The sequence below is a fragment of the Chaetodon trifascialis genome, chromosome 19, assembly GCF_039877785.1.
Source record: "Chaetodon trifascialis isolate fChaTrf1 chromosome 19, fChaTrf1.hap1, whole genome shotgun sequence".
NCBI classification, from domain to species: domain Eukaryota; kingdom Metazoa; phylum Chordata; class Actinopteri; order Chaetodontiformes; family Chaetodontidae; genus Chaetodon; species Chaetodon trifascialis.
Window position 1 is genome coordinate 21,717,433 of NC_092074.1, and position 23,500 is coordinate 21,740,932.

General features: G+C 46.0%; 2 protein-coding genes across 3 annotated transcripts in view; one reads left to right on the plus strand and one right to left on the minus strand.

Moving 5' to 3' along the window:
* Positions 1–19,623, plus strand: part of xrn2 (5'-3' exoribonuclease 2) — a 30,176-nt gene extending 10,553 nt beyond the window's left edge. The window contains exons 19-31 of one of the 2 annotated variants that reach the window (XM_070987338.1): positions 3,372–3,479; positions 3,615–3,704; positions 3,799–3,871; positions 3,985–4,068; positions 4,411–4,508; positions 5,284–5,363; positions 5,530–5,586; positions 6,737–6,805; positions 7,639–7,767; positions 8,925–9,043; positions 15,880–15,940; positions 17,774–17,981; positions 19,277–19,623. In XM_070987338.1, the coding sequence (XP_070843439.1) occupies positions 3,372–3,479; positions 3,615–3,704; positions 3,799–3,871; positions 3,985–4,068; positions 4,411–4,508; positions 5,284–5,363; positions 5,530–5,586; positions 6,737–6,805; positions 7,639–7,767; positions 8,925–9,043; positions 15,880–15,940; positions 17,774–17,981; positions 19,277–19,339 (1,239 nt within the window). In that variant the 3' untranslated portion in view covers positions 19,340–19,623. Of the gene's footprint in view, positions 1–3,371; positions 3,480–3,614; positions 3,705–3,798; positions 3,872–3,984; positions 4,069–4,410; positions 4,509–5,283; positions 5,364–5,529; positions 5,587–6,736; positions 6,806–7,638; positions 7,768–8,924; positions 9,044–15,879; positions 15,951–17,773; positions 17,982–19,276 lie in introns of those variants that run through there. The other variant, XM_070987339.1, reaches the window with a different exon arrangement.
* A 375-nt stretch (positions 19,624–19,998) lies between these two features.
* nkx2.4b (NK2 homeobox 4b) lies at positions 19,999–22,616 on the minus strand. The gene is made up of 2 exons (XM_070987340.1): positions 22,002–22,616; positions 19,999–21,233 (listed from the first exon to the last, which is right to left on the minus strand). The coding sequence occupies exons 1-2, from the start codon at positions 22,495–22,497 to the stop codon at positions 20,560–20,562; spliced, it is 1,170 nt and encodes a 389-aa protein (XP_070843441.1). The 5' UTR covers positions 22,498–22,616; the 3' UTR covers positions 19,999–20,559.
* Positions 22,617–23,500: the final 884 nt, after the last annotated feature.

Consider the following 23,500-nt stretch of genomic DNA (forward strand, 5'->3'; position numbering starts at 1 on the left):
GTCTTTCTTCAGCATCAGTGGGTCGAAATATCAGCTGTTTTTTTCTGCCTGCAGTTATAATGCGTTTTTCCATCAAAGTCTTCACCAAGGCGCAGTGTGCATATCCATTAGAAACTGTTAAAAGAGCAGATTTTAAGTTAGTTTGACGAGGAACTCTTTAATCAGAGATCCAGAAACGTGCTGCAGGTTCGTCCAAAAGGTTTTGGCGTCGTCCTTTTTTCCGTCTCAGGTCGCACTCGAGCGGCGTTTTTAGCAGAGCAACAGGTTTTCTCCTCCGTTCTGTCGACAAACAAACCTCCTCGGCGAGCCGCTGATATCTGCGCTGCTTGTTTGCAGTGTGATTATACACTAAATCATTTTATTGTTGTAAAATATTGATCTTTATCTTGAAATGAAATAATCAGCCGCGGGCCCTCTTCAGAAGAGCCGGGGCATTTCGGGCTGAGCCGGGGGGATTTGTCCGGCCTGATTGTGAGCCGTGTATATGCACGTTGTGTGTTGACTCCACATGCTCGCCAATCCAAAGCCCGTCTCAGGGGGCTCTTCTGGATGAATTCATTAGCGGGCCCTCGGCGGACGGGGACGTGTCTGCGTTCTGCTGCCACACATTCAACGGTTCCGTCCGCCGCGGCAGAATTATGATCGCGCACACCTCGCCGAGCAATCGGGCGAGGCGGGCCGGGTTTATCCAAAACACAAAGGAGGGGATTCGCTCGCTGTTCTCAACTGCAGTTTTTCAGATCCTTTGAGTTTGTGTGTCATTTTCCACGCTGACGGTCTGTTTGAGGCGGCTCATGCAAAAATCAGACGCCGTAGACAAACCACATTTGTCCTGAATTTATTTATTTCTAACAGCATGACAACAAATTAGAAAAGTTCGCCTGCTGATCAATCGATTTTCCAGTTAATAATGATCCAAAGATCAGCCTTTTCCTCTGTGAATGTGCGTAGGCTCTGGTTCCTTCTTGTAGTTGTTTTATTTTCCTTAGTTTCACAGCGTTATAACAGTGAAATGTGTCCGTGTGCGCTCAGATAGAAGAAGCCCTGAATCTGCTTTCACAGTCACAGTTCAGTGTTTGTTTCAGATGTTGTCGACGATGTTCGACGAGGTGTTGTTAGACTTTCTGCTCATTTTTGTTTGCGCTGCTTTTTAATTATTGCATTATTCTGAGACGTGTTTCTAATCTGGCGGCAGCCCTCATTGAGTTTATTGGGATGTAGGAAATATTCGAAACACCTCAGAGAGGTTTCTCTCATGAGTCGAACAGACTGGTCAGACTGAGAGGCGCTTTTGTATGACAGGCTTTTATTCTGCTAATTTACGTGAATCCTCAAGAATTCAAACAAATTCAATCAAAACGAGTCGAGTCAGGACTTCCTGGATAGAATCGAGGGATCAGCAGCAACAAGTCTTCTGTCTTAAACAACAACCTGCATGCTGCTTGGTAATAATGATCCTGATAATAATATGTCATTTAATTAATGCATTCATTTGAGCGTCGCTGTTCTTGATTTTCAGTTTTTCAAAGGTGCTTGATTTCAGTTTAAACTGAGCTGACCTCCCAAAATATCCACCTTGTGAAGCACTGCATGAACCTGAAGAGTTATAATAAAAAATATTTTTAGGAATGACGGTTTAGATTGAAGATTTGGATTTGACAAATGTCAGCAAAATAAAATCATCTGATTTTCATTCTAATGAGTTTCAACTAATTTCATGGTAGTTAATTTTTTTAATTACATTCTGATTTGAATCATTGATTGGGATTGGTGCAGCAGTGATTAGTTCACTAGACAATAAACTGAAAATTAAACAGCAACTTTTTAATAATCGATTAAGGTGAAGTCATTTGCTCACGTGAGGATTTTCTGTTGCTTTTGTTGACACCACAAATTGAATGTTTGGGGTTAGGACATTTGTTTGGCCATCCTCATTTTATACACTAAACAGTAAATCAGAGGGCTGATTGATAGGCTAATTGATGATCAAAGTATTGGTTAGTTGCAGGCCTAAGTCGGGCAGCAGTAGAGTTTTCTAACACGAGGCGCCGTGAGCTCGCAGCTCTTCCCTCTGCGTCAGGTGTTCTGAAGCAGCGCCGCGAATGTGTTTGGTCGCCGTGGTTTGTGGTCTTTGACCCCCCCGGCTGCAGTCACAAATGAATTTCTCCTCGAGACAAATCATTTCGTCATATTAACATAAATGATTTGTGCGATTATTTCAGTGTGGAGATTGGCGCCTCTTCTGCCTTTTATTATGGTAAAGTCCCGTATTATCATTTGAATGAGCATCTTTGATAATAGAGCGCTGAGGTTGGCTGAGATGTGAGGATTGCTGGATTTATCAGAGGGCCTTGTTTTCTCAGAGGTGGATTGTGGGAAGTGAAGGTCGTTCTTTGGTGTGAGACGTGTTTGTTCAGGAAGGATAAGTGGTGCAAATGCTGGATCTGCAGGATTAGATGGGGTGGGTTTTTTTTTTTTCTATTGCTCTTCTTCTCCGCTCCTGCATAAAGCTTTCCACAACACGGAGCTGAGGACGGGAATTATTTTTGAGATGCAAGAGCCTCTCAGGAGGCGCTGAGGAATATTTTGTTCCCAGATGCTCCAGGGTTCACGGGGTAGTCTGGTTTTGAAGGACTGGCCCGGTTTTTGCTCCACTGTAGCTCAAGCAGCAGAAATCAGCCCCCACACGTCGAAGTTTGAAAGCGACAGACAGGACGGTAATTTTGGAGTTGGAGCCACTGAGCAGGTGGTTCAGACTCGGTTTAAAGCAGGGATCAGGATTCAGGCCTGTGAAGGTTTTTAAATGTCAGCTCAGGCACGTTAGTCTGATCAGATCAGATCTTAAGCTTTGTGCTGCAGTGGAATTTTAGTGGAAAAAGGGCAAAGAAAAGCTGTTTCCTGTCCATTTCCTCGTCGTCTTAAAGTGTTTTTTCCTTCTCATTTTGTCCCGCTGGCATGTTCGTCTGGACATCACTTCAAGCTCAACACTTAAAATGAAAAGATAATGAAGTGTTCAGTGGAGAGTAGAAACATTAAGTCGAACAGGAAGCGAATCGACAATTTGGATAATTGATCAATCATCACGTTAATCAAACAAAAACGCCAAACTTTGCTTTTTTTAAATTCAGTCTTTGTGTGTTCTGGATGACACAAATGATTTGGAGACCTTTCTGTGGGGCTCTGGGGAATTGTGATTGACATTTATGTAACAGCCTGATCAGTGAAACTTAAAGATCTTCAACAGATCAATCATTTCTGAGGATAAGCTGTCAGCTGCAGCCTGAGTTAAATGGTGATATTCACATGGCCTGAATGTGGCGTTTCTGTGAAGTCATATTAAAGTCAGTGATCGTCTCCGTGTGGATCCGCAGGGCTGCGCCTCCTGGAAGTGGTACTTCCCGTTCCACTACGCTCCGTTCGCCTCCGACTTCAAAGACATCAAAGGGATGTTCACGGACTTTGAGAAGGGGACCATGCCGGTAAGACATCTTCATCTGCTGTTCCTCTTCTTCACGATCAAACTCTGACGAAGAAAACCTTGGACATCATTAAGCATCATTACGGTGTAGTTCAGTCTGAGTGTGTAAACGCTTGCATTTGGTTGTTGTGTGCAGTTCAAGCCGCTGGAGCAGCTGATGGGAGTGTTTCCTGCCGCCAGCGGCAACTTCCTGCCCGAGACGTGGCGAAACCTCATGAGCAGCCCGGTAAGCATTGGGCCCAGAATGAGATGCAGAGACATCAGCAGACTGCCTCGTCTTCAGGCTCTTCATCTTGTTCTAAATGCTTGTTTTGACACAGGATTCCTCCATCATTGACTTCTACCCCGACGACTTCGCCATCGATCTGAACGGCAAGAAATACGCCTGGCAGGGTGAGTCGCTTTCCCAAGCAGTAAACGCTCAGTGGTGTCTCTTTCATGACACTGAGGAGTCGTGCTGAGTCCAGTTCATTCACTCTGTGTTTATTTATTTGTTTATTTTGAAGGCGTGGCCCTGTTGCCTTTCGTGGATGAACGTCGGCTGAGGGCGGCGCTGGCTGACGTCTACCCCGACCTCACGACCGAGGAAGGTGAGCCAAAGCAAAAGCTGTGGATCTCTCTTTTAATGAACTCTGTAACAGAAAGGCTTCTCTGCTGAGTTGATTGCAGTCATTTTCTGAAAGAGATGCATTCAGATGTGATTGAATTTACAGTTAATAAAGAGGAGATATTGTGGAGGTTACTGCTGGCCCCTCTTCCTCCTTCCTTCTCTCCTCTTCTGTCTTTGCTCGTCTCTTCTTGTCTCCCTCGTCCAATCAGCCCTCTCATCCCTCCTTTCTACCGTCCAGTCCAGTAAGATCAGAGCTCCAGTCTGCCCAGCACTCACTGGTTTTTCCTCCCTGACCACAGCTGCCGTCTGCTCTCTGTTGCAGTGAAAAGAAACAGCTTGGGAAGCGACGTGTTGTTTCTGGGGAAGTGTCACCCGCTCTTCGACTTCATCCATGAACTCTACCGCGCAGAGTCTCTCGAGGTAACCAACCCGAACCCGGTCACATCGGGTCCGCTTCAAAGCAGACTCACGGCTCAAGAATGAGAATGTTAGTTCAGCTCACAACATGCAGCATCTGAAGGTTTGACACTAAAGCAGTTAGTTCCTCACAGTTACGCTGATTCACTGCTTCTTTAGCTTTATGTTAAACATCCTGATGTGGTGCGATGCATCCTGCAGCTGCACTCGGTCAGCTGCTTCGTCAGCTCTGCACGTGCCTGTAATGATAGTCTTCTTCTGCGGCTCAAACTTTCATATCCAGTCAAAGATTTGCATTACTTGCTGCGTCACTCTGCTGCAGATGTGTTCGTGGCCGCGCAGGTGTCGCCCGAGTCGGATTTGGTCCTGTTGATTGCCGTTCAGACTGGTGAATGCTCGTTAATGAGCATGTCTGCAAAATACAGCAGCAGAGAAAACCGCAGACATGAACCAGGACTGGTCAGGTTTGGACAGGGTCAGCCAGCTGCTCAGACATTCACATGTATGTGCTGAGAGTCTTATTAGTGGCAGAGCTCAGCATGTATAGTTGGTCCTGACGGTGGCACCACAGAGTTGCTCACGTGGGCTTTAAAATGAAGAAGGTTTCTCCTCTGAGGAGCAGGAATGTGGTCAGAAACATGGCCCAAACACCTCCTGCTGGTTAGATTACAGATGTCCTCGAAGTAACTGCACATTATTTCAGCTTTCTGTCCGTTACTTCCATCGTCTGAGAGCAGACGTTCTTCTGCTGTTCTGACTCCACCTTTCTCTCCTGCAGGGCACTGAGATCCCTGCAGAGCTGTGCCATGGAATCCAAGGTACATTAAATCTTGATGACGACCCTATTCTACCAGATAAGTAAGGAACGCCCGCTTCATTCCCACTTTTGTACATTTTGTCCCACGTTCCAGTGTTTTTAACAAGCGCTGAAGGCGAGCCGGTCCACTGTGACGACTCTGACCTGCTGATTTATTCATCGTTTTTCTGCTTTTCTCTTTGTTTTTTGACATTTTTCCCCCCTCAGGGCAGTGACGTCGCCCATCCCGATGCTGCGCGACATTTCACAGAACAGTGCGATCGGGTAAGGACCGCCTAGCATCAGCGTTAGCTGCCTGATAGCAAAAGGAGTGAACACAGAGAGCAGAACGTTGTCGTATTTGCAGGTTGAGATAACAGCCATTTGACGACCCTTCACAAACACTCGTCCGAGTTTAAAAAGGACGGGTGCTCGCGCTGGTTTTTGTTTGCGCGCTGACGGCGTAGCAGCTTGAGAGGATGGATCCTCTGCGTTCAAACATACAGCGTGCTGAAAGTCAGTCTGCTTTCAAATGCTTGTACTTGAACTCTGACTCTGCATATGCATGTCTGCCTGGAACAAAGAACGATTGGAGTGCAAATGTTCAGATAATGGAAAGCTGAAGTCAAGTGCGAGAGGACGTGGACACAATAAGAGGAACACCTGTAAGTTTAAAGCAGACAAATCCAGCATTCGCACAGCAGATCCTTTCTTTTGGAAGCTGATAACGACATGTGCAACGAGTCATTATCAGATTTGTTTCGCTGTTATTCAGTTAATCGTGTAATCCTTTAAAATGTTTTATTTGAACAGCTGCCTGAAACCCAAAAATGGTCCAGTTACAATAATATAAGAGTGAGAAAAGCAGCATATCCTCTCATTTGAGAAGCTGAAACCGGACGATGTTTGCCATTTTTGCTTGAGAAATAACTGAACTTGTTGTCGATGGCGATTAATACTCCCACCCTCAACCAATTGATTGCATTATATGGTCAGGTGTTCCTCTTATTTTGTCCAGCCCTTCTGTATAAATTACATGCAGTCTTAATACAGATCTCACCTTTAACACAAACTTTACTTTAACACCTTTGGTTCAGGTATATTTTGTCGGCCTGCCTGCCAGTGAGCATAGCTGCAAAGCGGCGTATTTTTAGGCACATGCCAGCGCTGAGCCGTGTGTTTCTTTCCACCCACCCGTCATTAGAATAATGCGAGTGTGCGGCTGAACAGACATTCAGGAACATGTTGAAAATCACAGGGTGAAGTAGACGAGGCAGGTTGAGAAGAAAATGACGACTCTTCATCGGAGAATAATCCTCCACATCACACATGACAAACTCAGGATCCTGTGCTGAAGGGGACATTTTCCTTTTCAAAATGTAATGGAAATATTTCTGGCTGTTTTTGTTGAAAAATCTTTCCTTCTGCTTTCCAGAGTGAAGTTCAAGGATCCTCAGTATGCAGATGACTTTGTGTTCAAAGCGGTCCTCCTTCCTGGAGCCAAGTGAGGCTTTTTCTTTGTTCAACTTTATTTATCTCACAAATGCTCGGCTTTCCTTCATTTAGGTGACATTCTGTATTTTTGTTCCTGTCCACAAATCCCATCAAAAGATGTGTAAGTGCGCCTGTCAGCACTTGACTTGCCCTCTCTGTCTGTGGCGTTCAGCCTCAAGCCCGTTGGTTTTTATTGAACATATAAATCTCACAAACACACTGACTCATTTTTAACAACGGTCCAGTAAAACTGCTGCTTCCTGTAGCTTTTAACAAACGTTAGTCAAACAGGTGGAAATGGTGAATTTGTTGGGGACTGTTTTCAGCGGCGGATTAATCCACATTTGGTGTTCCAGCAGGCTGTACGTGTGCATGTTATTACAATACTTGGCTAACACCCCCAAATGTCAAGAACCCAAGACACAGCAGAGCAGGCCAGCTGATAGCACATACTAGTCCGACAGAAAGAAGGCCAGCTCGGCGTCTCTTTTGCTGCCAGTCAGCTAGCTGCACAGCTAACTGAGCTAACAAGCTAACGGCAGCAACATTAGGCAGCAGTTAGCGGTTAAGCAAGAAGTAAAGCTATCTGTCCGATTTTATGTAACAGTATTATCACAGTAATTAAGAAAATGAAATTAAGACGTGGTTTTAAAGACTTTACCAGATCACGTTTCATCACATTTTATTGTTTCCTTCTTTTATTTGGAGCAAAAAAAAACAGCCGGTTAAAAACAAAACAGTAAAAATAATTTTGCGTGAAAATGAAGCCTTAAGTTTCCAAATCAGAACAGCAGAGATGTTTTAGTTTTTTCTCATTAATCATTTTGACTGTTGTTTTTTCAGGTTGCCCAATAAGGTCCTGAAGCCAGGGGACTGGGAGAGGGGGAACAGGGAACCATGGAGGCCCCAGCTGGGCTTCAACCCAAACAGGCAGCAGGCTCACCTGGACCAGTCCGCCTTCCGCTCTCTAAGGTACGTCTACCTGTCACCTGTCGTATCTGTCCATCTCCAGGGTCGAGTAAGGCATTAACTGTGACTGTGAGTCCTCACTTCCTAACTGCTTTCAGACAGATGACAAAACCTCTTTTTTATCAGTCAGGAAATGTGGAGTATCACCTGTGAAACTGCTGAAGGCGAGCTCACAGAGCACAGATGCAGACAGATAGAAGTGCATGTTTTAGTCTAACAGACCTGTACAGTCAGTATCCACAAACATGACATCAGTCTAATGAAACACACCCTTATAAACACAGCAGTTTGTAAAATGTTTCCTTTTCATGCGGCTTAATAAACAGAGAAATGTGTAAAACACACCTGCCTTCAAACCGCCCGCAGGCTGTGATGATGTGATTCCATAGTGAGGAGCGTTAAACAATGACTGCTGATTCTGCGGTGACTCAGTGTTCACATTTTACAGTATTTTCAAACGGAAAGCGTGTTTAAATGTTTGTGTCCCCCCTAACGGTCCCCATTAACCAGCCATCCTTGATTATGATCTAAGCTCTCTCCTCCACACGTTGATATTATCATTAAGGAAATGTGAATAATTGAACATCTGGCTCGGCCCGACTGTAGCGTGTGTGGGAATTAATCATGCACGGATTCGAAGAAACACAATGTATTCCAATTTTTTCTCCTTTTTCCCACTAAACTAAGTCGTTAATTCAGTAATTCAGGCGGTTTTGTGCCTTGATGGGGCCAAACAGGCAGGTGCTCAGTGGCTGTGAGGGAGAAAAGGAAAAGAAAATGGTCTTTTTGTTGCTTTCATTTCAAATCTTTGCCTGTTGGGATGTGGTTTAAGTCCAGTCTGAGACCTGAAGCCAGTGTTGGACTTCATCCGGTCAGTGGTGCAGCTCTGACATGATGTTAGTGATGATAGTTCCAGCAGTCCGGTGCGTGGCAGACACACCTGACAGTAAAAAATGGCTTTGGAAAGTAAAACGTCAAATGTGCGCAGGCTCACCTTCGCGGTAGATTATTGTGCAGCGTGAACCTCGTCTGTCTGCTGTCTGCGACTAAAGCGACTCTCCTCCAGCCTAAAAGAAGCCTCAGTGCGAGAGTTAATGCAGATTTAGAGGCTTTTTTTTCTGTTGTTAAATTCGACAGTAAAACCTGTTTTCTTGTTTTAGCCACAATCTGAACAGAAACCAACACAGCAGAGGACAATACAGCAACACGCCTCCACCAGGCAACTACCAACATGGACACTACCGTCCCCAACACGGCGGAGGCCACCAGTCTTTCCAACGTAAGACACACACACACACACACGCATCCTGAAAGGTGTTGAACTACAATAGCAAAGCTTATTTTATTGAATCTCTGCTGTATTTGCACCACAGATTGGCTGATTTTGTTGGAACATTGTTAAAATACGTGGAGGTCCTGGTGTAAATCAGCCATGTTTGGAAATGACATGCTACTATGAACAGCCTGCTGTTCAAGTTCACGGTTTTATTTGATGTGATGCAGTTAAGGTTGGACAAAAAGTGTTGAATGCTGGTGTTTGCAGAGGATGAATATTGTGCATATGACGTCAAATATGAGGGGGCAGTGTCACTCAGCAGTTAAAGAAACTCAAACTCTGTCACTTAACCTGAACTGCAGAACACAAACCTGTTCACCGTCACACCTGATGCAGGTCCAGCGTCTCTGTCTCCTGTCCCTGCCTGAATCTCTGCTGTCACCATCACATAATAGCAAAATGCCAAAGACGTAGTTGTGACGCAGCACTCACATTCGGACGTGGTGGCACAAACATTTCAGCTCCTCCAAACAGACATCAGGTGTGTTTGACCAGATATAGTTGGAATTTTTGTAAAAACTGCTGTTTCCTGGCTGGTGAATGAATACTCAAAGTGGGTGAACTGTTGGATTCACAGCTGCAGCCTTGCACAGAACAGTGCCGTATGAGTTCATGTCTTATTACAAACCTCCTTATTATTCGGGTCCCATTAAATTTAGCTGATGTTCTCTTTTGGCTCATGTCACCTCCTTCATTCTGCTGGCCATGAAAGGAGAGCTCATTGTGTTGTGTCATTAGAGGTGTTTTTGCTTCCTGAGTGAGAAATCTAAAATATTAACAGTTGAGATTTGGTGCTTTCACGTCCTCTGTGTTCCTTGTCGATACGCTTTGGAGTTTTTCTTCCACAAACTGCTGATGGACATACAATCCTGCTCTATGGCCACTGAAATGTCGTGAAGAGAGATTGTTTGGCAGAGTACGTCTCGTACTCTCATAACTGCTCAACCTCTAAGAAACTTTGAGACTTTTCTTCATGGTGACTCCCTGCAGGAGATAAATGGGCATTATTAGCACATAACACAAAAACGAGATGCTGGCTGCTCAGTCATGAGCTAATTTAAAGATGAAAAGTACATAGATTATTATTATAATATTATACTATACTTATATTATACTCTGTCACACCGAGCGTTAAATCATGCCTCATGTTAAACAGTTTTTGGATTAATCCTGGAGTGTTATTTAACTAATCTGTGTCAAAGCTGAAGCTTGAATCATCACCGCGAGCTGTTGATTTAGGGATCAGCTAAGATCAGATCCTTTCTTTATTGCACTCTTTCGTTGCAGTGCTGCTCTCCTTTACGACAGCTGGCGCTTCAGTGCAACTGTTAGCATCAGCTAGCAATGATCAGGGTGTGACTGAGGTCTGACATCAAGATCAGTTTAAAGATGGAGCTTTGCCAGTTAGAATGAGCAGCGAGTCATAGCGAACGTGAAACTGTTTGTGTGCTCTGTGCGAGCTGCTGTCTGAACTCGGCCAAAGAGATTCTGTGAGGGGGCGCCTTCACTCTGTTTTTGTAGTTCCCAGTTGTAGCTGACCGCATGGTGTCAGTGTCAGGAGTCAGTCTCTCACTGTAATGATTAAAGCTGAGCAGGACCTGAAGTGTTTGGATCAGGTCTGTTATTTCAGCTGTTATTTCAGTGTGCCAGATGCACGTTTAATCGTGCTTAAAGCTCTATCAGGACATCCACACTCGTGTTAAGATCTCTAGTAGTCTGAAGCAAAGCTCACGTGCAGATGAAGCAACGGGTTTTATAAAGCAGTAAAATCACAGAATAAACCCAACATCAGCTCCAGCAGACCGCTCCACTCGATCACGAGCGCTGCAGCGTCTTCACTCTGCATCCTCTCCAGACAACCTCGTGACCTGCCGGAGTGTCCTTGAGCCAGAACATACAGCATCGCCTGAGTGCCTGATCGTAAACACAACAGACAAACAGACACGTTAGAAGATACCGTTATCATTTCGCTCAGAGGAAAGTGGACACTGCACACACAGCTGCCAAACTGCCTCCATAAGACACAAATAATTTCGGTATATGATTAAACGGCTGCCTTTTGCTGGTCACGTGACGGATGGTTGAGCAGCTCGTCACATATGGAGGCAGAATCTGTTTGCCGGCTCCTAATCACGCTGCGAGCCGAGCCCGGCCTCGGCCCCCTGCTCCTCTGCCAGCTCTTCTCCAGTTTGACTTTGATGTGCCAATTTGCAAGTAGATGAATAATCTCATCTGCCTGCTGATGGCGTGCGGGGGAGTCGTAGCTATTCTGGTGGCACTTGACACAAATGGGGGTTTTTGGCTCCTCCGGATTGCGGCAGCACCTCCTCTGGCCTCTGCCGCTCGTTCTTAATGTTAAACTTGCCAATTAGCGGCCCAGGACGTTCTTTTTTTAATCTGGCTCTGCATTTTTTCCATCGTCGCTTTGCTAACAAACAGGAATCTTTGTGAATGTTCGCCGTGGCTCGTCGGTGACTGTCTGCCTGATTCTGGTGACGGGATCATTTCTATTAGATCAGGTTTATCAGGTGTCCGGAGCCTGAACGCCATTGTTGAAGTTAGCACTGATATTAGATTTGATTTCTGCTGATTTTAGACTGTTTAAGGTTCTTAACCTTTGACCTTTTCCGCTTTCATTTTGGTCTGAAATAAGGTTTTTAGAGCCGGAAGAATGAGACTTTTTTAATAACACGAATGACTGGTGGAATTTCTTGTTTAACACTGAAGGTAAAAACTGGACTTAGTGTGGGTCAGCGCTGATTTTGGCGTCCACAGGATTGTGAGTATCCAGACAAGTAGACCTTGTCCTGCAGCAGGAGGCTCGCTTTTGTCCGGATTACACTTTCTCAGGGCCAATCCTCTGCTCGGCCAGTAATCACTGCAGGCTTTGCTACTCTGGGCTTTTGTGTTTTTCGGGGGGGTTGGCTGCTGATTAGCGTTGTGGGAGACCCGGGCCCATAATGAGACTGTCGAGTGGCTCGGCTGGACACAGTGGCCCCCTCTGATAAAAGCATCCGGGAGGATCCCGTTTGATTGGGTGTGTGATGCGCTGTGAAGAGGGTTGAAACCAAAGTTAACTTCCCCCTTTGACGGCGCTGCTACCTCCTGCAGTGATGTGTCAACACGCTGCCTCTGAAACCCGCCGCGGGGCTTTTGTGCACCGCAGCCAGACCAGCTGGTGTTTAATAACCAGCCGGGGAGTCTCTGCTGGTGGCCATTATTGTCTTGACACACAGTGACACCAAATTTTAACCAGGGCAGCAAAGTAAGGGATTCATCCAGCGGCCACAGTGGCTGATAAGCCTTCAAACTCACCGACCACTTCAACATAATAACTGCACATAATAGCTGCTCGCACTGGCTGGTAACCCAACTTCAATAACAAAGAGTCACCCAAAGCGTGGCCTTGGTGATTACAGTGTTTCTGTTCTCTGGATTTTTCTGTGATGCCAAAAGAAACTCAGAAACGTCTCATCAAACATTAGCTTTACTTTGGGGCTTCTTAAACCCGAGCGTCAGTCCAGGAGACGGCTGTCGTTTCTGCTCGGGCTCACTTTTAATACTCATATTGATTGAAGCTCTGCAGCAGCAGCAGCAGCTTTGAGACGATGCATCAGAGACCTCGACAGAAACGTTTGCTGCCGCAGGTCAGAAGGAGCTCAGGTGCTTCAAAATAACTCAGTGTTCTTGTTTATCAGTGGCCTCGTAACATGCTCGAGTTATTTAATGACAGAATTCTGCTCCCCAAATAAAAAGACCGAGGTCATTGTGATGGTGTTTGAGGTTTGCGGATAAAAAGCAGATATAAAGACTGGAGTACGGTTAATACAGAGAAGATTTAAAGCCATTTGGTGATCTATAGAGCTTCACACCTTACTGAATATCAAACAACATGTGTCCGCCGCGTCTGATTCTTTGTCCCTTTCTCAGTCCTGAACACGTCGCACCCTCAGCCGTCTTTCATGTCCGGGTTTGTATTCTCGTCCAGCAGCGGTGGCAGATGCCGTTTTGGAGCTTGTGTGCCTGCTTTGTCCGGCGGACAGAAAAGTTGCCGTCCTGCTTCTGTTATCAGACCTGAGCCGGCCGGACGGGAGCTGAGTCAAATAGTCGCTGAACTAATTGAAAAGAGGTGGAGAGAGACGTTTAGTTGTTTAGCGCGGTTGTAATCCCTGCATTAATACAGTGGACGCAGCGTGTTTTAAGGATTTAAAGCGTAATCCTTTGTTGGCTTTTATCCGGCGCAGACTGGAGGTCTATACACTTTCAGATTATTGTTAATTAAGGAGATTGACAGGTGTCCACTTGTAATTCTCTCTTTTGAGTCATCGCTGGCGACGGGGAAAAGAAGGCCGCAGTGTTGTGGAGTTATAATTGGAGCCCAACTGGGTGGTCCACTTAAAGTTTGTTGGTGGAGGAGATAATCAAACATGAAAACTGAATGACAAAAACAAAATGATAATGCGCCAACAGCAGTCTGCCTGCTGGCTGGTAATTGTGTCTTTCACTTGGTTCTGCTGCAGCCTGCAGAGATCTGCTGGAATATTTCCTGCTCGGCTTTCAGTGATCAGGTCACAAACTAATGATTTGTTTTTCATTTCAGTGATTTTTGTGAGCTCCAGAAAGTTCACTGGTGTCTCAGAGTTTTAGACTTTCCCTGATATTTGACCGTTATCAGCCATCAGATGGTCCAACAGCCTCCTCCAGCGTGATCGAGAGTCCTTTCAGACCAAAGATCTGCAGACATGCAGTGATGTTTATTTCCTCGTTCTTTGCTTTTGTTTGTTTTTTCTTTTCCATTTGTTGGTTCGTTGTGTTGTATTTGGAATTCTAATTGCAAAGTTGCAACAGAATCTGATAACTCGTTAATACTTTTGACATAAACTCAACTGAAAACAGCACAAAGTCAATATATTTAATGTTTGTCCTCATCAGATTCATTGATTTTTGTAAATATCTGCTTATTGTGAATCTGATGCAGCAACACGTTTCACACGCTGGAAGATGTGGAACGCTCCAAAAACACCTGTTTGGATTGTTCCACAGGTAAACAGGCTGATTGGTAACAGGTGAGAGGATCATGATTGGGTATGAAAGGGGCCGAAAATGTTGACTTCAAACCAGAAAATAAGATAAAAACAAGACTAAGAGTCTACAGTCGTGCTAACCTTCTGCGAGACTTTACTGAGACACAGCTGTGCTTCGAGCTAAATGCTAACATCAGCATGCTAGCGTGCTGATGTTCAACAGGTACCATGTTTTCCATGTTCATCGTGTTTTAGCATGCTAACATTAGCTACGGCTGAGGCTAATGGGATTATCATGACCCAAACAAGTCAGAAATAAAAGAAAATGCAGCAAGTGGCCCCACGTTGGCGCTGCTGCGATTTTACCCACAAGAACTGGACAATAACAGCCGAGATCGTGCTTGTTGACAGGCGCAGCGTCAGATTGTGTTACTGTGATGCACCGACGCTCTGTTCTGCTGATCTTTTACGCTATTTGATGCTAATTTCATCAGTTCGTGAACATTCGCTCCCGCTCTCGGAGGATGTGATGGTGAGGAAGCTCTGCGGAGACTCTGATGGACGTTTTGAGTTGAAATCATTTCAGGTTGAACAGTGCTGATGGTCTCAAACGTTCGTCCAGGTGTACGTTCTCCTGTGGCGTTGAAGCCCGTCTCGTGCGTACGTAATGGTTAGAAACGACACCTCTGATCATTTTTGCAACATTTGCTTTAAAGATTCCTTCTCTGCTGATCAACTTACTGATCGATCGAATCGTTTTACTTCTAGAATAATATAAATGTTGCAGACATGTTCGGTCCCGGCCTGAAGATGAACGAGTATCTCTGCTCAGCGTTGGATTAATCCGGCATCATCCACGTCGGCGTCTGTGAACCTGATTTTTGCTCCGGCTCCTTCCCGGGTTTGTGGCTCTCGGGGTCCTTTTCGTGGCCCCCTTCACCCGCCCTGAGCAGAGCCACTCAGCAGGCCTGCCCCTATAAACAAACAAGTCCGCGGCTCGCAGCTGGTCATCGCCTTGGCAACAGTGAATCTGGAAGAAGCCGTTAGCCCCCCCGCCACCTCCCCCCGCCATCTTTTTTTTTTTTTTTTTTAAGTGCGCCTTTGTGAAGGGCTTGCAGCGATGGAACCAGGGTACTTGAGGCGTCCACAATGCTGCCGGCTGAATGCTTATTTCATTTTCTGAACAAAAAATGCAAATGTGGTGCTCTGGTTCTCCCTCGTCCACCCCCCCACCATCCTCCACCCCCCCACCCTCCACCTCCAGAGCCCGCCGTGATTCGACGTTTGAAAGAGCTTAATTTTATCATGACAACTGATTTGTTCTGTCTCCATGACAGAAATGAAATAGTTTTTCTTTCTTTTTTTAATCTTCAAGGTTAAAGCTGACTTGAATTGGGTTAATTAGCATCGATGTTTAATGTCAAATCCCTCCAGTTTTGGCTCCTAAACGCTGAAAATGGAGGATTTTCTCAGGTTTCGTCGCAGTTTCGCTCAGAAAAGTCGACTCAGATGACATGAAACACATCTTTTTTTGTCCTGTGCAGTGTTTAAACTGAACCACCTGCTGAAGTCAAACTGTCAGAATAAGAGCGGACCACTTCCTGCTCCGTGCTGCTGCTTTCATGTCGCATTAAAAACATTCAGATCTAACTGAGGACGAATGGTCTTTCCTCGCCGAGCTCTCTGCTCCGTGGAAAACTTCAACCTCATCCCAGCAGAAGCACTTGTGAACATGTGCTCTTTTGTCCTCTGCAGATTCCAGGCAGGACAGTTTGCTGAGAACGCCTCCCCCCTTCAACCAGCCCCAGTTTCCAAGGTAAGTCCTGGTCCGTCCGCTTTCTCTCAATCTGCCTTTTCTGCCTGTGCTGGGAGGTAAAGTTCACGGTCCGTGTGCTGACACTGACCTCTTTCATCCCTCTGAGAAAAGAGAATTACCTCAGTTTCCATCCTGTGACTCTTCAGTAGGATTTAGTCTTTGTGATGTTGTCAACCAAGGACTTTATCGACCACTCTGTACAAACACAGCCTTTTTTTTAAAACTTTTTAATGTCAGAAATGTTGTTTGGCAGGAACGTTTCCCTTCCTTTTCCTCTCAGTGAGGCCCCTTCTTACACCACAGGTAGAGCTCGTGCATTAAACATGTCACGGGCCTGGTTTGTGCTCATTGTGGCTCGTCTCCGTCTAAATCCCTCCGCAGATTTCCAGCCTTTCTCCGCCGGCGCTCGGCCTTCCTCTGTCGGGGGGCTTTGCTGCCGCCGAATTAAGGTTTTTCCCCGTCGCTCTAAAACAAATTTCTCTCGAGGAGGTTTGTGCAACTTAATGAGGCATCACTAATGCCGTTGGAGGCTGCCGTTCCCTGCACCGCGGCCGCACAGCTCGGCTATTGATTCCGGCTGCAGGCCTCTCCAAAGTCCTAATCAGGTTCCTCTGGTTCAACTTTTCAGGCCCATTGTGGCTCAGTGTCACCTCAGGTCAGTAGTTATTAGCCACCACTGAAAACAGTTTCTTAAACTACTCGGGACCGGACCAAATGAAATGCAGGAGGAACTTGGAGAGAGGGGATTACGGATTCCAGCGCTCGGTTAAGTCCGCCGCTGGCCAGAGTGTGACATGGTTCAGTAATGAGGGATGGGGCTGCCGCTCCGAGTCCCGTCTCTCCTCATTGTCACTAAGAAGAGACTTTTAATATCACTGTTGCATTGACACATTGTCCGGCGGCGGTTTGGAGGGCCGTGGCGTGCCGACTCTTCACTCGGTCCCACGGACGCCTCATTTGAGGGATGAGGGCGATCCCAGCCGTATGTGAATATGGTTCATTTCATACTCGCCGCTCTTTCATGTGCACGGACGCTAAGTCAGCCGAGAGGAGAGGCGGTTTTATCTCTTTGAGAGCTCGATCCTCAGTAAACGCCCGTCGATGGGGATTTTAGGGAGGTCACTTCAAAGCAGAGGCCGCTGGCTGGAGGTTCCCCACAGCAGGAAATCAGACTTCCTGCTTCTGATCTGAGTCAGAACTTTACTCACTTTAAAGCACATTTTATTCTGTTTTTAGGGCTGCACCCTCATCATTTAATCTGCAGATTAAGGTCTTTTTTAGTGACTGAATCGATCAGTCAGTTATGAAAATGCTGCAGATTTGTCTGGCAGTCAGCTCCTGGTGTCATGTCTTGTTTTATTACATGGAGCCACGTTTATAGTCGTCAAATGAAGGTTTGAAAGTAGCATGTTGGCCCTGTGGATGAAGCAGGCAGAACTTCAGTGTGGCCAGCGAGCTGCTTCTGATCCATCTCTGCTCATTAATTCACGTCAGTTAAAAGTAATGAGTCACTTCTGAGGAACAAACAGTCAAATGAATAAAAAGGTGATTCTGTCAACATGCCGATGACCTCGTCCTCCTGATTTAACCTGTTTTGACCCACAGAAAAACATTTCTAGCTTGAAATCTGACAGATTCAGGGATGCTGGCGTCTCTGCGCCGGCTCACTTTCAGTGCAGGTGCCTCTTCTTCCAAGGTCCCTCCATCCACTTCAGACAGAAACAGCCCGGAGCGCCGCTGTTGGAGAGCACGCGTAGAAATTTAAGGCCTTGTTGGAGAGTACTTAACGGGCCGTTTCAGAGGCTCACGGGTTCGATGTGTTCGCGTCTCCAGGCAGCAGCAGCAGTATGGAGGCGGGGGTCACGGCTGGGATCGAGCCATGCAGGCGCAGCAGTCGGCCTACATGCAGAACACGAGCCGCGGGCGGGGAGGGGCCGGGCCGGGCGGCTACCAGCAGCGCTACGAGCACCGCAGGGATGACTGGCACGGCCGCCGGGACGATCGCAGGGACGATCGGGACGGCCGGGGACAGCAGCACCAGGTAAACGCTTCAGATCTGTCGGTGAGGTCAGCTCTGACCAGCCGGGGGCGGAGTTAAAGCTTCTTCTTCAGCTCAAAATACCCGTCAGGAAAGTTACGTAAGACTCCAGAGCTTCAGTCGCTTCACACGCTTCCTGTCCGAGCTGAGCGCTGCCCTCAGTCCTCTCAGCCTGTTTTAAACTTCATGAAACTCCTCTGAGGTCGTCGATTCGCTCCAAGTGCACAAACTGAACCTTTGACGCCTTTTTCTTCACAGTTTGTGATTTCATTCATTCTCTAAAAGAGCGTCAGGGTGATGGAAGGCTGGTTATAAAAGAAGGTTTAAGGCATGTTAATATTTTTAAGTCACTTAACTCATTGTTTAGTTTTTTTAAGTGTGTTAAACATTAATTAAAATTTGTAAAAAATGGCCGTCAGCGTGTCCTGGACCGTCGGCCTGAAACCGAAAAGATGCTCAGTTTACAGCGCAATCACATAAAACAGAGACGAGCATCAGATCCTCACACGAGAAGCTGCAACCGTTTACATTCTGGACATTTTTGCTCAAAAAATGACTTAAACCAATTAATCGATTATCAAAAATCATCAACGATAACTTTCCGTCAGCTGACTAATCGATTGATCAACGAATTATATTTCATGTCGTCATGTGACATCTGAACAAATTTGAACATTTCCGGATGTTTGAAACAGATTTCTGAAACTCCCAACAGACTGTCTCCTGATTGGTCGACAGCTGCGTATGTATTTATTTGTTTGAAGGCAGCTTTCCAAGGTCGTAGGTGGACGCTGACTTTCAGGCTCTTTGCTTCAGTGAACTGTTGGTTTGATCCAGAAACTGAGCAAAACCTTCAGACGCTTCAGTTTGTCTGTTTCTTCACATAAAATGATTTAAATCACTCACAGAGTTCCTCATCAGCAGCGTTTAAGGATCTGTTCACGTAAATGAACATACTTTTCCCTCTGGCCTCCGTCCTGCAGACCAGTTCGGTTTGATTCGTCCAGGTTTCAGTCTGATCCTGAGCTTTAGAGCCGATGAGCCCAGCTCAGATCTACTTTTTTCAGTGGAAAGTAATTCCAGTGATTACATTGAAAAACAGTTTGAAGTTTTGGATTTTAAGGATCTAAAAATGATCTTAATATTTGATTCATGTGACATCGCTGATTTAATGACTCTGACCCTTGAATCTGCTTTGAACTTTTTTGGTTTTTAGTCGTGTTTTTATTAAAATAAAAATGTATTAAAAAGATTTTTCATTTTTTTTAAAACTTGCTCTCACTGTGTTTGTCTTTCAGGGCTACGGCTCTGGCAGAGGTTACCCTCCTCCTCCTCCGTCCAGAAGATACCACTGGAATTAAAGTAATGTTGGACTTCAGTGGGGGGGGGGATTATTTGTAGGGGAGACACATCATCTTTTTTCATTTTATTGTCTTCTTGTACATTTTTTTCCTTTTTATTCTACTTACAGAAAAAAAAAAACTTGTAATGTAACTTGTGATTTTTAAAATGAACAGACTGTAAAACTTGTAAAATACAAGTGAGTCAAGGACAAAACGTCCCGCTGTCTTTCTTTTTGAGAGGAGTCTCCAAAGTGGTCCCTGTGTTCAAGAGCAAAAAGGATGAAATAAACGTGGATGTCGGGATTCTGTTTGTCTGACACGAATAATCTCCTTCATCTTCAGATGAAGATCATTTATTTTAGTTCAGTTAAAAAAAATTAAAAAGCAAAAACACAAAAAGTCATTTGTTTTTAATGGCTCACGATTTCTTCAGGAAATGAAAAGAGATCATTAATTAAGATTTAACTGCAGTTTTACTGCAGAAGATCTGCAGCTTTGAGCATTTTCTGGTGAATATTCCGCGAATTTTAATCGTCATTGCGGCGCCGTTCAAACACAAATTTGTCGCTGCCGCGAATTACTGTTGTCTTTGCTCCAAATATCATTTTAGAAATTAAAAAAAAAAAGAAAAAATACTGAAAACTTCAGTTTCAGGCTGCACAAAAACATCGAAATGTCCAAAATGAAAATATCCTTTATTCAATACTGGAAACAAATAAAAATCAGCTGTGACAGAAAACTGAATGACTCGAAAATACTTCCAGCAGTTTCTTCTCTCAAACGGCCTCTCGCTTCACTTTGTGTGAACTTCATTTAGAAACCTGCAATAATTTAATTTGTCCCAGAAATGAACGAGAAGCACGGCGCGCGCTTCACCCTGAAGCCCCCAGATTAGATTTTGTGGTTTCGGTTCATGAGTTTAAACGCAGCAGCAATCAACATCTGTCATGAACAAAAAGCCTTAACAAATATTTCGCTTTGCAGAGGAAGAAAATACATTATCAGCAACATTCAGACCAGTTCAAGGCTCGAATTTACAGTTTGTTTTTGCGCCTTGTTGCTCAAAACCACCGAGTGTCTTTTGAGTCCCTGTGCGCGTAAAGGAACCGGAGCTTTACGCACGGAAAGAAAAATATAGTCTGGTGCTTGTTTTTGTCCTGCAGCCGGTTCTATCAAAAAATCCAACCCGGGAATGATGCCCCGCAGGCCCGATCCCGTCTGTCCTCCTCCCGGTATCCCTACCAAGTTCTCCCGTACAGTAAATTGGAGCCGATCATGCTGTTTGTGTACTCGATTAGCGCCGCGTCCGTCTGCGTCATGTTGAGCTGACCGTGCATTCCCAGCGGCGGACTTGGGGACAAATCCTCCAGCTCGTCCGTGGAAGACAGCTGGTTCACCTGCTGCTGCTGCTGCTGCTGCTGCGGGGTGGCGGTCAAGGCCTCCCCCGCGCTGCTCTGTCGGTTTCCGGTCTGATTGGAGCCGCTGGAGACGTCCCGGCATCCCTTGCCGTTCTTGGAGAGGACGGGGGACACGGAGGAGGAGCGGTGGGTCGTCGCGCACAGACCTCCACCGCCGCCGCCGCCGCTTCCGTCCTGCTGCAGCTGCTGTGTGGTCTTGTCCTTGGCCTGCCGCTTCAGCTTGTAGCGGTGGTTCTGGAACCAAATTTTGACCTGGTTCGGAGTGAGGTGGATCAGTCCGGCCAGGTGCTCCCTCTCCGGAGCGGACAGGTACTTCTGCTGTTTGAAGCGCCGCTCCAGCTCGTACACCTGCGCCTGGGAGAAGAGCACGCGCCGCTTCCTGCGCGGCGCGGCGTGCAGCGTCACCATGGACTTGGCGGTGGAGTCCATCCCGGCAAAACTGCCCACCATCCCGGACATGTTCATCCCGGCGGAGGGGCTCATGAATCTGGAAACTGAGGGAAAAATGATCAACGCGTAAATGACAAAAAATAAATAAATAAAAATAAAACCTCACAGCTGAATTTTCCTCAAGAAAACATTCAGCTTCATTAATCAAACACTTCAATTTACCAGCAAATATTCTGATTATCTCTTACTAAAATATTGATAAATTTAATGTCCTGTTAAAAATATGTCTTAAAGAATTAGAAAACAATATTTAAAAACGATATAAAATGAACCTTTGAATAGAAAACAAGAGGCCGAAACATGATTTTTACTACATCAGTAGTTTAGAATTAATTTTTGGGGTATATCCGGTTATCAAAGCAAAAATCTGACCTTTTCATTAATTTAACAGACGTACATGAATTTCACTTTAAAGACTTACAGATTTATAGCAATTACAGTCCCAGTGGAGGCCCACAGACACTTTGTGATGATATTAAATTCAATTTTAGCGCCGCGGATAATTTAAATAACCATAAAGGTGGAAAATTAAAGTGCTGAACGGTCTCTGAGTGACCCGTGAGAAGGCCTGTCTTAAGCCCGGGCAGAGGGACATGATGCTGATGCCTGTAGAAATCTCAGTGCCCTAAAATTTTCAGTGAAACAGTCACTTTAATTTCATACACGCTCTAAAGTTCATGAACGTTTAAATTACAATTTTTCCACCTTGCGTAAAATCCGGAGGCCGCTGTCCAGGTCACATTTCCCCTCTTCAAAACTTTTCTGGAATTAAAAACAAAAACAATAAAACTTTTAATTGAGGCTTCTCTTACTTGTCGGGTATCTGGGCTCCGGGTTGCTGTACCACGCCGCGGCCGCAGCCGCCGCTCCTCCGCTGCGCACCGTCTCCTGGTAGGATGGCAGGTCTCCCACATTCCCGATGCCGCCGTTGCAGAACCCGCCGACGGCCCCGGAGAACTGCGGCACCCCGTGGGGCACATGATAGGGCCCGCCGGGCCCCAGAGCGGCGGCTGCTGCGGTGGCCGAGACTGAGGAAGAGGAGGAGGATGAAGATGAGGAGTTGGAGGACAGATGGTGATGGTGATGGTGGTGGTGGTGATGGTGGAGATGAGGCGCCTGATGCTGCTGCGCCTGCTGCTGATGCTGCATACCGGGCTGTGAGACCTGCGGCTGCCGGTAGGCGCCCAGCTGGGACCCGAGGCTCCCGGCGGCGGGATCCATGCCTCCAAACCTCCGGTAGCTGTCCTCCATCGGGCTCAAAATGTCGGTGACTGAGAAGGGAGTGGAGTGCTTTGGGCTGAAGGACATGGTGTGGCCACCCTGTGCTCTGGCTGCTTGCGGTCGGCTCTGTCCGGCGGCTCTCTGCCTGCGTCCCCCTCCCTCCCTCCGGCTTCTTGCTTCTTCTGTCTCCCTGGGAGGAAGTCCAGCTGATCGGCTGCAGGAAGAGACGCGTTGCCCTTATCCCGCTGGACTCAGACTCCAACACATGGAGGGGCGGAGCGACGCGGACACGGCAGCCAACAATGGCAATTGACATGACGGCGGTAAGTGGAGAAAACGGTTTGGAGCTACTTTCTGCTGCCGCTGCGGCGCTTTGAGTCACAGGTCTGACCCGAATAAGACTGTGGAGTCACAAATTCCTTTAAAGTCACAGAGGAGCTTTACCGGCTGCAGCTGAACGTGCTCAGCTGAGGTTATTGATAACTGATCAGTAAAAACAGCTGGAATCACCTCACTGATCACCAACTGTTTGGTGATGATTGATGCACATATTGATCCACACTGGCAGCATTAACAGATAAATACTGTCCTTCAAATACCTGTTTACTTCTGTTTTGATCACTTTCACCTGTCTAAGGCTGTCTCAACGTGCGTGCGTGCGTGCGTGTGTGTGTGTGTGTGTGTGTGTGTGTGTGTGTGTGTGTGTGTGTGTGTGCGCGTGTGTGTGTGCGTGTGCGTGTGTGTGTGTGTGTGCGTGTGTGTGTGTGTGTGTGTGTCACCTCCAGTTAATCACACTTTTCGATCCTGACTTTTCCAGCTGAAGCATCATTTTCATGCATTCATTTTTCCTTCGCAGTGAATCGAGTTAAACTTCTGTCGGCTGGAAACTGAGCGACTCATTTCATTTCATTTAACTCTCTAACAACAAACAGAAAGTCCAGTTTAACTCTGGACGGTTTTAACTCTTCAGGGGTTAAAATAACGCTCAGCTCCTTGTTTCTGGTTCACATTCAATCAAAAAAATTAAATCAAAATCTGAGTTTATGCAGAAAATAGATTATTTTTCTTCTCCATTTGGGAAGATAAATAT

Excerpts from the sequence above, each read along its gene's own strand:
- nkx2.4b (XM_070987340.1), bottom strand. The coding sequence starts at position 22,497 with ATGTCCTTCAGCCCAAAGCACTCCACTCCCTTCTCAGTCACCGACATT. Across the intron at positions 21,234-22,001 it reads GGAGCCCAGATACCCGACAA|TTTCCAGATTCATGAGCCCC; the intron begins GTAAGAGAAGCC and ends TTTTTCCCTCAG.